The sequence below is a fragment of the Microtus oregoni genome, unplaced genomic scaffold (assembly GCF_018167655.1).
Source record: "Microtus oregoni isolate MIOR12 unplaced genomic scaffold, Mior012 000000F_ref0000247, whole genome shotgun sequence".
Lineage (NCBI taxonomy): Eukaryota > Metazoa > Chordata > Mammalia > Rodentia > Cricetidae > Microtus > Microtus oregoni.
In genome coordinates this window covers 94,221,558-94,234,197 of record NW_024543059.1, presented here as the reverse complement: position 1 = coordinate 94,234,197, position 12,640 = coordinate 94,221,558, and the positions used below count along the sequence as shown (strand labels likewise).

Here is a 12,640-nt window from a genome sequence, read left to right as displayed (position 1 = left end):
TTTTTTAAAGACTGAATTTCTAAACCTCTGGGTTGAAAAAACAAGAGATCATCCCGCCTCCGCCTTCCCAGTAGCTGAATCTGTAGGAAGTTGCTCTTGGGCTGGTGTAAAAACAGAAGTCATTAAGAGTAAATAGTGAGCTGTTGATATAAGAACCCTTATATCGCGCATCACTAGAGATAGCGCTTTGGTACAAAGGACGTTTGTGTTTTGTGGAAATTCGGAAACAGATTGTATCGAAACAGAGGCAAAGGTAGAACTACTTTTTAATAGCTAATTTTTCCTACATTTTTGTGCCTGCATATTTATATCTGATGTACCATAGAATGTTGAGCAGGTGTTTCAACGTTGTATTCGTTTTCAGTTCCAGAAGTAAGATTAAGTGAATCGTAAGTTTTTTATTGTGCACTTTGGTTCCCTTTTAAAACAGTTTCTAATCATTTTGGCAAATTTTGAACTCTGAAAAATATTTTAAACTCAATTATGTTTTAATTATTTACATAAGTCATTTTGCATTCATTCATTGGTTTATGTGTCGGTGCTTTGTGATACTTACATGCTTTTATTTCTTTAAATTGTCTGATATTATCATAACATATTAGGGACATTTACCACCAGGTGATTTTCTGAGGTGTATGACACTTTCCTTACTAGTTACATGTTTGATTTTATTTCATTTTCGTAACAGCATGCCTGATGTTGAAATGTAATTATGTAAATAATTTGATTAATATCACTTCCTTTGTGCTATTGGAAGACATACATACTTAGAGAGGGGGGCACTTTCTCTTTGTAAAATTGTTAGGATTTTCTCTTCTGTAGATGGACTTTCTTTGAGTTACTATTCTCTTAATGAAAATTCAGTATTGTCATAAAAGATCTTTATTATTTAATTTATCTGATTTAATCAGTCACAAAATTAGGAAATTCAGTCTTACAAGTATAGAGCAAAGTCTGGGTATTTGTGGCATAGTATCCATTTAATTTATTCAGGCTTGCACTGAGACCGTAATTACTCACTGTATAACAGAGGTGAGATGATAGCTCCTAAGGGTTGTTTCAGTCTGGTAATGACTTCATCTTTTAGACATTGATTGGTCAGAAAGTTTTCAGACTAGGATTGATGCAGTTAGGTGTGTAGTTTGGCTAACTAATGACAGTACTGGTTTGGAGTAAGGGTTATATTTCAGGTAGCTTTTGAGAAATAGTGAGGGCCTGGATTAGGTGGTAGAGAATATGGGTTAGATCTTTAAAAAGTTGGATGGAAAATCGGCAGACCTGATCATCAGATTGCTGTTTTTTGCAAGATACTCTGCCATTTTTCTAATATTTGGAATTAGATAAGACAAACATACACATGCCCTTTTAAAATTACTTCTCTCAGAATGTGGTTTGATGCTCCTGGAAAGAAAATGCTGGTTGAGGTCTTTTGTTGTGAAGATTTATCTTTACAACTTTTGATTAGACCGCGAAGAGAAATAAACACCATGTAAGCTAACTGTACTCTGTCATAGATCTACTTGTTTATGCAATTGAATTATTGCATGATGAGATTTTTTATTATTCTCAAATCATACAAAATATGGATGAGACTGCTTACAGAAAACATGTAATTCTGTGTGAGATATTAAAAATATTTTAAGCACTTGTATTTTTTTAGCTGTAAAATATTAATGACAATATATGTCTTCCTTGACTTTTAAGATTAGAGTTATATGACCATATTATTTCATAAATATTGCATAGTATTTATTTTTGTATGGTAGTATTAGGTTTTTATATATTTTTACAAATAAATAAGAAGGAAAATGGTCTCCTAACAGCTGAAAAATCATTATTTTCAAAACTATAAAATGCTCATTAGTCTCCATGGTGTTCATCATTCCATTTCTAATACATGATTGATGAATGTCCATATTAAAATAGTAAAACGAAACTCAGAAATTATATCATTTTGTTAGCGCAGTTAGCAGGACTCTTAATTTTGAGATGGGGTATCACTGTATTGACCATCTTGAACACCAAGTCTCAATGTCATCTTCCCATGCCTACTTCAGCCCTCTTAAGTTAGCTGGAACTACAGATGTGTGCTACTGTAGTAAGTAGGTTTTCTAAAATCTGTTAGCCAGTAAAGGAAAGAGCCAGAATTAGAAGCCTGTAATCTTTCTAATGTATTTCTCTTTTAAGTCTTAGAATTTAGGGGTTTTGTTTGTGTGTGTGTGTGTGTGTGTGTGTGTGTGTAGTTTCTCACTTCAAATACCAGGTGGTTTAATGTAGCTAGTGCTCTAGTAATTCTAAGTGTTCAAACTGGAGCATGGGATGAAGAATCTTGATTCTAGTTTTAGTGGTGTCATTAGGCCACAGAATGTGATCTCTAAGAAAATGGAATCTTTTTTAAGAAGGTGGAGTCTTAGTGTGATTTTGATTAAACTATTAATTGAAGATTCCTACTAAAGCTGGAAAATGTGTATATTCTTTGAAAGAGTATATGAATTTCATTCTCTTCTCTTTAGAAGTCTGCATTTCAGTTTAGTTTTAAGAATTCATTTAATTTGTCAATAAGTCAAATCGTTTTTATAGCTTATAGGTATCACTTCGGCTAACATGTTAATTTGTTCTATTAGATACAGCGAAGCTATAAGTAGGAAAAGCTATCCTTAAAGAATTTACAGTCTGTGGTAATATATTACAGTCTCTAATGATATGTGGATTTGGAAGAAGCTGCATTTTTTTTTCTGTCTCTTTGGCAGGGAAGTGGCAGTTGTATATATAGATAGACAGATATATAAAGTTTGCTGTATAAAATATATTTCTTTGTAAACCAATAATAGGGAAACCTTTTATCCTGTGATATAATGTGAGGTATTAAAAGTAATTTATTCAGTTATATGAATAAATATTCATTTTAAATATTCTAGCTCTTAATACAAATAATTGTAAAATATAGGTTATTTCTGTTAAAGCTTCTAGTTTGTTAGGCAGATTTTTTAATAGCTGAAATATATTTATATCAAAGGGGGCTAAACAAAGTATTGAAATAGTTTTCTTGGATTGGCCACTGGGAAGAATTACATTGGGTTTTGTTTTTGTTTTTTTTTTTTTTTTGTGATACTTTTGAGGTTTCACGATTCCTGGTATTTGAAAAAATAATTGCAGAGTTATTGAGTTTCTCATCTTAAGAAACTTCAAATTACTATGAAAAACAATATTTGATTTCTTTTTTAAAAAGTAGGTAATAATAAGGGCATTCTACTCCAATATTAACTGGAATAAAATCAATAATGCTTGATATTCTAAAGTTGACAAAAATTTAGTTGGTATGACTGTCAGATATTTTATGGAAGAGGTAGAATTAAAACTTCATTTTATGTTGTTGTTGATAGACCAAAGAATATTTAGTTCAATAATGCACTTGGCATAAAGGAGTTTCTCTGATAAGAGCAGAGATTTCATGTAGAGAAGTTATAGGTAACAGTGGTATAGCTATTGATTATAGTTTGGTGGGGTTTTTTTTTGTGTGTGTGGCAAACTGGATTGGCAATGGTAGGTATTCATTTAAAACTGATATGAAGCAACATTATGAGACCAGTATACATGCTAGTCAGCAGCAGTTACAATCAGAAAAGCTAAACACCATTGCAAAATACAGGGATGAGATGAAGAATGCAATACACAAGGTGGTGGGAGCGAATTTAGATACTGGATGTTCCAGTGGTAAAGAAAACAAAATGGGGAAGACTTAATAGAAAAGTGAAAACTTTGTAGTTTTGATATGTCACTCACTTAGAATATATTTCTTAGCTGTTTACCTTTTATAAGCATGTATTCATTGTGCTATGAGGATAATAGGTCAAAGCTAATCAGGTAATAAATCTATGTGAGCTAACAGTCAATGCTGTTACATGGTTGGAAAATAGAATGTAGTACTAGTTTTCATAGAGATTAATTTTACCTGTTGGATTTTAAATGATGGTATTTAAATTAAAATGTTTGGTAAAAGACAACAATTATGAAGTGAAGATTAATAGTGGGAATAGGAGTGAAAAGATGTAACTAGTGGTCATTATTGCTGCAAAGAGGGTAATTGAGGGAGTTGTTGAAACCATGAAAATGAGTTCAATCTTTAAGGGAAACATATCTTGAAGGAGAAAAATGGGATTAAAATGAGTTGGGCAAGAACTATATTTGGGGGAATACTTGAGGATGAATACTTAAAATACAGGAAAGTTAGTAAGGAAACATTAAGAAAGTCAAGAGAACACATTATACACAATAAAAGCCATAAAATGAGGAAGATATAGTAAGAGTGTCATTTGCACCAGGCAGTAGTGGCACCACACCTTTAATCCCAGCACTCTACCTAGTGAGTTTCAGGACAGCCAGGGCTACACAGAGAAACCCTGTCTTGAAAACCAGTGGGAAAGGAAACTGTCATTTGCAACAGAGCATGTAGAGAATGGGGTGAAAGAAAGACAGACTTAAGTGTGAAGACATACTTGATAATCTTGAGAATAATGTTTTAGTAGAAATAATCACAAAAGAGACCTTTAAGACCTTCTAGAATATTGCTTCTTAATTGTGGTTTATTAGACTACATACCATCTCCTGTCATTGTACTTGTATCCAGTTCACAATCATTTTATGATCCTCTGTGACTTCAACCTTTTTTTTTTAAAGTTTTATTCTTTAAAATCACTATAGAAAAGCAAAGAAAAATTAAGGCACTGATTTACATATTCTCTGGTTCATCTCACTTTTAGAAAAAGAAAAGAAGAATCCCTTCTTGCTCGGTTTCTCCTCTAGCTTGTTTCGCAGGATTTTCCTCAAGAATTAAAGTTTGTAGGAGTTGTGTGTGTCTACTCTTCATACTTAACAATTTTTCTCCACTAAACTACTCTAAGTCTACTAATGACTCCTGGCATTGTTTCCAGTGTACGTGTTTAGTGTTCCTCCAACTTGACTCCCAGAAACTTTTAGTATCATTGTGTTCAAGTCTTTTCTTTGGCTTCCTTTGCTTTAGAAATAATAATAATGAACTCTCCCTTCCATTTTTTGAGATGCCATCTTAGAGTATGGAAAGGAAGACATTCTGGCCATTTGAGTTTCAGGAGCCCACAAGATTTTGAGTAAAAGCCAAGGGAGAGTTTGACTAGATATCTTGTAGCCTAAAGAAGCTACAGATACAAAGTTTTTATTGATAATAATTCATTAGTACTTAGGAAACTATGTGATAAAGAGTACAGAGTAAAAAAGACTCCTGTTCTTTAGCTATGATGAGTTCTCAAAGATGGTTGAAAGTCTTGGAATGAGGATATTTTAGGAAAAGGTTCAGGTGCAAGCATTTTTCTTAATCTCTTCAAATGCATCACTTATTTCATGATGATTACCTGTCTGTGTTTATGTACTTAGTTATAGTGGGGGATTCAGTAAACACATTGCTTATGGGTTCTGATAGCAAATATTTAGACTTGGAGAATCATTCAGTCTCTCTTGGAACTATTCAGCTCTTGTTGCAGCTCGGCAGCCACTGTGTAATAATCAAAACTAACTTATATTTTTGCATACTGCAGTTTAATCTTATGATAGAACGTGGTACAGAATTCTCTTTTAAAGTGTTTTTCATCCTTTTAAATTTCGAAAGCTACATGGTTTAACGTAAAACCAGAATGGCTTAGGTTTAGCCTACAGGCTATAATTTATTGATCCCTTTCCCCTAATCAAAGCCTGGTGTTTGAACCATGTACTTGGTGCTTCTTGATTGGTTTTGAGACCTGGTATTGTTCTCTCGCTCAGGTTCACCTTCAGTCATCTCCATCTCCTAAGTGTTAAGATTTTAATGCATGAGTAACCATGCTCATCTCTCACTGAGTATATTTTCATTTAATGCTGAATAAATTCATGTTGAACTTACAGTTGCAGAGATAGTGCAGATGGATCTTCAAACCCTGAAGGCAAGAATTGAGACTTTTCTTTGTTTATCCTTCTCTAAATCTATTAAGAGTTAGTGTAAGTTTTCATACACCGAAGTCTGTTTCCAAACTTTCTGGGGGAACATGTTGTTTGTATTGTAGTGAGGATACATAGAATTTTGGGCGTTTTTTTCTTTCATTAATACTTGATTTTCAAATCACATCCATAGGTGGTAAAACAGACCCTTACACTTTTGAGAATTAGTGTTTGTCTTTAAGGTTTTCTTCCTTCGCATTTAGTCAAACCTATTCAATCTATGAATGTGTACTCTATCCACAGTTAACATTTTTAGACTGTAGCATGAAAGACAGTCTGTAGACAAAAACTTAGGTATATGATAAGAATATGTGGCATGAAGAAAATTAACTGGGATAAGTTTATTATGAAGGAAGGACAAGGATAGTTAAGTTGGCTAGAGAATGTATCTCTCAGAAGTTATCATTTATTCTGAGACTTAAGCTCCATGTAGAGTTGTGTGAGAGAAGCACCTTGGTAGAAGGAATTGTCTTGCATTCCATGAGAACACTGCACTTTCTAGGACCTGAAAGGTGGTTTGGGTATAATTTGATAAGTCTATACCAAGTAACCAGCAAATCTGGATTATAAAGAGATTAATGTATCTTGGCTTTCTGTAAAACTGACAATTTGTATTAAAAATACCTCATAAGAATGGAGATCACCATGGACTAATTAATAAAAAGTATTCCCTTTCAGTTATACTCCACCTTTATAAAAAAAACTTCCCCATCAAAATTTCCATGATATTATGTATAGAATGTTTTATTAAATAATTGCTATATTCAAGAACTGTGGAACATGAAATCGCACATACATGGAAACAATAATCTAAGAAGGAAATGGTTGCTTCATGAGTATGTCCATTAAGCTGACAGTATAAGAACATGACAAACTGAATTATTATCACATGAGAGATCTCAAACAGGAGAAAAAGTTGTCAAAATTTGTCAAGGGAGAGTGATAGAAGTAGCACAATTAAGAGTTGGAGTAAAAGTCCTGCTCAGTAAAAGTAAAGGAAGACAGTAGGAAGAAATTAACGAAGAAGCGAATGATGATAGTGTGGAGTCTTTTCTAATAGCATTGTGTTTAAGTGCAGTTTTAGAAACCTTTTTGTTTTAGAATAAATTAATATTTCATAATCTACTTGTGAGATCTGAATCAAAGTTGATTATATCTTTATCTTCAAAATCTATTCCATGATCTTTTTACATTGCAAACTTAAAGTTACATACTGTTATTAAATTTTAGTATCTAAAGTCATTGCAAATACTTGTTTTAAATAAAATGTATATAACATGTAGTATGTTGTATTTATTTACTCAAAATATTCTTTTAAGTGTTTCAGGCTACATGTACCAAGTAGTTCAGACGATTGGCACGGATGGAAAAAGTCTTCTACAGTTACTTCCAATTTCTAAATCTTCTGGAAATCTTACCCCGGTAGTTCAATCTCCAGTGGTATTTGATGCTTTGAAAGGGAATACAGGAACACCAGTTCAAGTTACTTTTCAAACTCAGACTTCCAGCTCCTCTACGAGTGCACCAGTTCAATTACCCATTTTTCAGCCAGCCAATGCTACAAAGTATTTTCTTACAAGAACAGTAGATACATCAGGAAAAGGTAGCGTTACTTCTGTGGGGACTGGAAGTCTTACGCCACCAGTTTCTAATGTTGAGAGTCATGGTGTGAAAATTGATGGACTCACCATGCAAACATTTGCTATTCCTCCCTCAACACAGAATTACTCATCTTACTTTGTAGTCAATACCCCAAGTCTTCCAGTGAATGTGAATTCTTCAATTTTGCCTTCTGGGCATCATTTACAAATTCCTGTGAATATGAATTCTTCGATTTTACCTTCCGGGTATCATTTACAGATTCCAGCCTATGCTGAAGTGCAAACTACACCTGTAACCACCTTGTCTCCTTCAGTTCATCAAAAGATCTGTGGAACTGCAACTACAAGTACCTCAGGAACAGTTGAGTCCTCCCAAATACCAAGAGTTTTTTATGTATCGCCTGTAAATTCAGTGCAAAATATAGTTACCGAGAACTTGCAGGATATTTACCCCAAACAAGTGACATTAAATACCTCGAACAGTCCAGTGAACGTTGCTTCACAGACAGAGTTCAAAGGTGGTCAGCACTCTCAAGCTACTCAAGTGACATGGAATTTTCAAGAGAATCTACAACCTGCTACTGCTATTTCATCCCTTGTTCCTGTTAAGTCACCAAATGTGCCATCAAAGATTATAAAAACTGTTATAGGTAGAAAAGTGATGGGAGATACTATTAAAAGTACATATCTGTTGACTACCATCAGGTCTCGAAGGACACAATACATACTTGTGCCTTTTAAAGAGAATGCATTGGTAATGCTTAATGAGAAAGTCTATCTGATGACTAAAGAGGGTCTGCTATCACAAAATGACCAACAGAATTCTGTTTCTTCTGATATTCCACTAAGAAAAGATTGTTCAGAGGTAGTAAGTTCAAGTCCAGGCACAGAAATACCCAAAGAGGTAAATAGTTCTTTGATTGAAAGTAAATCTTTGGAATTGGAGACAAAATCACTTTCAAATTCCCAGCTTGCTTCCATGGCCAGTCTAAGAGCAGAGAAGAATGAAAAAGTGGAGAGCCCGTCATTTTCTATGACAAACTCACATACTTTGAACCAATCCTGTAACTGCCTTAAACAGAACCAGACTGTGTTTACAAACCCAGTTTTTCCAGATGGATTTAGGACAGGACAGAATGCCCCCAGAAAAGAAAATCTCATCCAGAGCGTAGAGAAAATATGTTCCTCTGTCGATGCAGCAACTGTTTCTTCACAACAGTGTGTTTTCAGAGACCAAGAAACACAGGTAATTTTCCCATGTCAGGATGCTCTTTTTATATATCTCTGAGGAAAAAATTTCTTAATTATCAAATTTGTCTGGTACCTGTCTACTACACACATACCTCATCACACCTGCTTGCTTAAAGCGTTCATCTGAATAAATATTTGAGCAATACAATTGGTAGAGTCTAAACAGATCTTTCTCTTCCATTACTTAGCTTAGTAAGTCTGTAAAACAAAATGACAGAACAAAGTTCAAAAAAGTTGGAAAGTGAGTGATATGTCTTCAAAGATTAGTAAGGTTGTGTGAATGTGCATACATATGTATAATGCATATCCACTGAATAGCATATGTTTTAATTTATGAAAAGATAAGCTTCAGAGAAGAGAGACAGGGTTTAAAGACTAGAAACTTTAGAGTGGGACTTTAAATTTTTTTCTTGCTTTGTTGTTGGTTATGGTTGTGGGAAGAAAAATCAATTTTTTTAAGTACTAAGAAACTGGTGAAGTCATCAGAACCTTTCCTTCCAATGGAATTTTTATCAATGTCTTTGAGTGTTTGGCCTTGAAACTTTTGGGGGGAGGGGTTTTCTTGTTTGTTTTAAAACGTGTATTTCTTTGTAGACCTTTATGATTCCTCTAATTGCATATCTATCAACTACCTTTCTTTTCTTAATACACTTTTTCCTTGTTTTCCTAGTACTATTAGTTTCTGTACCCTTCCTTACAGAAATCACTGAATTTTAAAGACAGGAATGTAAATTCTAATAAAAATGAGATTGGTTGATGACATTAAACTTACAGAAGACTTTATTCTTTACATACTGTTCTGTAAATCATTTTTGTTTTGATTTACTTGTTTATTTAGTGTCTCGATACGTAACTCAGGTTGATCCTGAATTCACCATCGTCCTGCCTCTGCTTCCTGAGTTCTGGGATTACAGGGTACCTTGCCCTACCTAGAGTATTTTAAAGTTATTTTCATATCTAGTCTCTCATTTACTTGAGAATAAACCCTTCATTATTTTTCTGTATAATAAAATGAATAATTGTGTAAATATTTTAAGTTCATATTCATTTAAATTCAGTTTTTGAATGCATGGTAAATGTGAACTCTATAAAGCATGAATTGTTCTTTTGTGAAAGAGTAGATAATTGCTTAGTTGCTTGTCTGACAGAGTAACCTGAACAATTAGCAATATTTTTTTTCTCTTGATTCCAGACCCAGTCTGAGATGGCATCTATGTTAAAAAAGGATACCCAAGAAAGAAATAACAAGAAATATTCTCAAGGAAGCGACACAAAAGCGTCATATCTGAAGAGTGATGCTGAATTTATAAAACTCTTTGGTCTTACTAAAGATTTGAGAGTTTGTCTTACTCGAATTCCTGACCATCTGGGCTCTAGAAAAGGTTTTGATTCCTTTAATAATATGGTGAAGAATAATTCTTACAGAGATGCAGATATTGTGATGAAGGAAGAAGTAAAACAGGTAATAATTATTTTAAGTGTGTGACATTTTTATAAGTATGACAAAGATGTGGTTCTATTTATCTTTTATTTGGCTTTTAATGTGCATTAGATTGATGATTTTTACCAAATTTGCATATCTCTTACAATGACAAAAGGCATCTTAACACAAGGCTACAAATAGATCCCTCGTTAATTTGAGTTCTGAGTATTTTTAGTTACCTTGCTTTTTCCTTTTGTAATTAAAAAAAAAAATTAGTCAAAAGCATTTCAAATAGTTATCCTATGTTAAAGAATTACCTAAAGAAAATAGGTATAAAGAAAAATGTGAGCATGCTGATGTTCATTGAAGTATTAATATTTACTATATTTTAAGCAACATATGTAGTCAGTAATGTACTATAATTATGCTTACAAACATTATAGTTTAATATTCTGAACGCCAACCTTTTCAGATAAACCTTCTTAAGGAAACTTGTGTCTACTTTGCAAATGAAATGAAAATTTAAATCAATTGTTTATCTCAGGTATTTCTTAGGTACTGTTTCATTTCAGTGATAGACCAGCATGGTTTCTAATACTCAATTTAAGTAAGAAAGTGTAAATAAACTAGCTTGTTTTTTAGAACTATGTGACTTTTCATTTTGGTATCACATAGTAGGATTCAGTTTTTGCTATAGTTATCCCCAGTAAAATTTGTCGAATCAAATTCAGTTGCTATTATTGGTGTGCTAACTTTGATTTGAAAGCATGTGGCATAGCAATAACATTATTTTTATTATTATTTTTGTGTTATTAACATTGCAGCAAAGCTTTCCTAAGAAAAGAAAAGCAAAAACCGTTAAGAAGATGGATTACACAAAAAGGAGAAAAATAAAGAGGGCTAGTGACGCGATCGTGAATGGAACTGATGATGCCAGTTCCCAACTCCTTGGTATTTTACCAACAGCAGACATACCGCAACATAACATTGTCACAAGCACAGCCAGGGAAGACAAGAGAACTGAGGTAGAGAACTGCTCCTATGAGAAGCAGGAAAAAGGCACATTAAGTTCAAGTGCATCGTGTGAACAAAGTAGTTATTTTAATAGAAGCTATACTGAAGATATTTTTCTAATAACACCACCAGAATTAGAAGAAACCATTAGAGATGAAAAAATTAGAAGACTTAAGCAAAATCTGAGAGAGAAAGAAGCAGCTCTTGAAGAAATGCGTAAGAAGATGCACCAAAAGCAGTAAAGATTTAAAGAACTGTTACTACAGTAGTCCCCTCTTACCTGATGTGGATAGAGTCAAGACCCCCAGTGGATGCCTGGAAGTGGAAATAATACCAAATTATGTATTCAACTGCTGTGGCATCATTACATTTATTCAGATAACTAAACGTTTATTTAAATGAATAATAAGTAGTATATACAGTGTGGATACATTTAAGAGGAAAATTGTTGTCCTGAGTAGGAATTTTTTGCCATGCTTCTAAGAATGGCATGTAATTTAAAAGTGATGAATTTCTGGAGTTTCTAAATTGATTTGGACAGTTTTTCATGAAAACAGAAAAGGCAACTGCAAGCTATAAGGGATTGCTGTCACTTATAAGAAGGCACTCTGAAAGTGTCTTTATATAAAACTTGAGGGGCACTATAAATGTTGGGTCATCTGACCTGTCAATTTACATGAAGTATTTCGACTTATGTGTTTTAGAAGAATATTTTTGGTATTTTTCTGTGAAATGGCATTCCCCAAATTTGAATATTTTGTACAAGTTTTCTGTTATATCTTTAAATTCCTCAGGTCTTACTCTGACAATAAATATTGTGTACTAAAATCTGCAATCCAGGATAGGAAGTCAGCTGTAAATTTAACTTTACCATTGAGTTTTTATGTATACTGTCTTGATCTTCTTACCTATAATATAAAAATGATACAACCTATTCACCGCTGTTGATATTTTTATTCCATGAAGAAAATCTTAAAATTTATTCAGATATTCTTCAACATTAAGGGCATATTTTTTTTTTAACTTGTCTACAATCTTACATATTTCAAAGAAGTTTGAAATTTAGGCTATTTCATGATACATTTTATTTTTGGCGTGCAAATTATGTCAAATGAAGCTGGAGAGATGACTCAGCAGCTAAGAGCACTTGCTATTTTCCATGGGAACAAATTCAGTTCCCAGCTCCCATGTCATGTGGTTCATAAACACCTGTAATTAGAGCTCCACAGTACCCAATACTGCCTTCTGACTGCCAGCACCTACATACATATAGCATACACTCATGTAGATACATACAAGTAAAAATTCTAAACTATATGTTACTTTAACAGCACCTTTTTTTAAA

The 12,640-nt window shown here is 33.3% G+C and overlaps 1 protein-coding gene across 5 annotated transcripts in view; it reads left to right on the top strand.

The window, feature by feature from the left end:
- The window catches only part of LOC121449723 (ligand-dependent nuclear receptor-interacting factor 1-like), a 58,117-nt gene extending 45,888 nt beyond the window's left edge, over positions 1-12,229 (top strand). For 3 of the 5 annotated variants that reach the window (XM_041654396.1, XM_041654379.1, XM_041654386.1), the window contains exons 2-4: positions 7,326-8,853; positions 10,051-10,320; positions 11,106-12,229. In XM_041654396.1, coding sequence (XP_041510330.1) covers positions 7,339-8,853; positions 10,051-10,320; positions 11,106-11,537 — 2,217 coding nt within the window. In that variant the 5' untranslated portion in view covers positions 7,326-7,338 and the 3' untranslated portion in view covers positions 11,538-12,229. The remainder of the gene's footprint in view (positions 1-7,325; positions 8,854-10,050; positions 10,321-11,105) is intronic. The other 2 variants (XM_041654405.1, XM_041654415.1) reach the window with 1 other exon arrangement.
- The last annotated feature ends 411 nt before the right edge of the window (positions 12,230-12,640 follow it).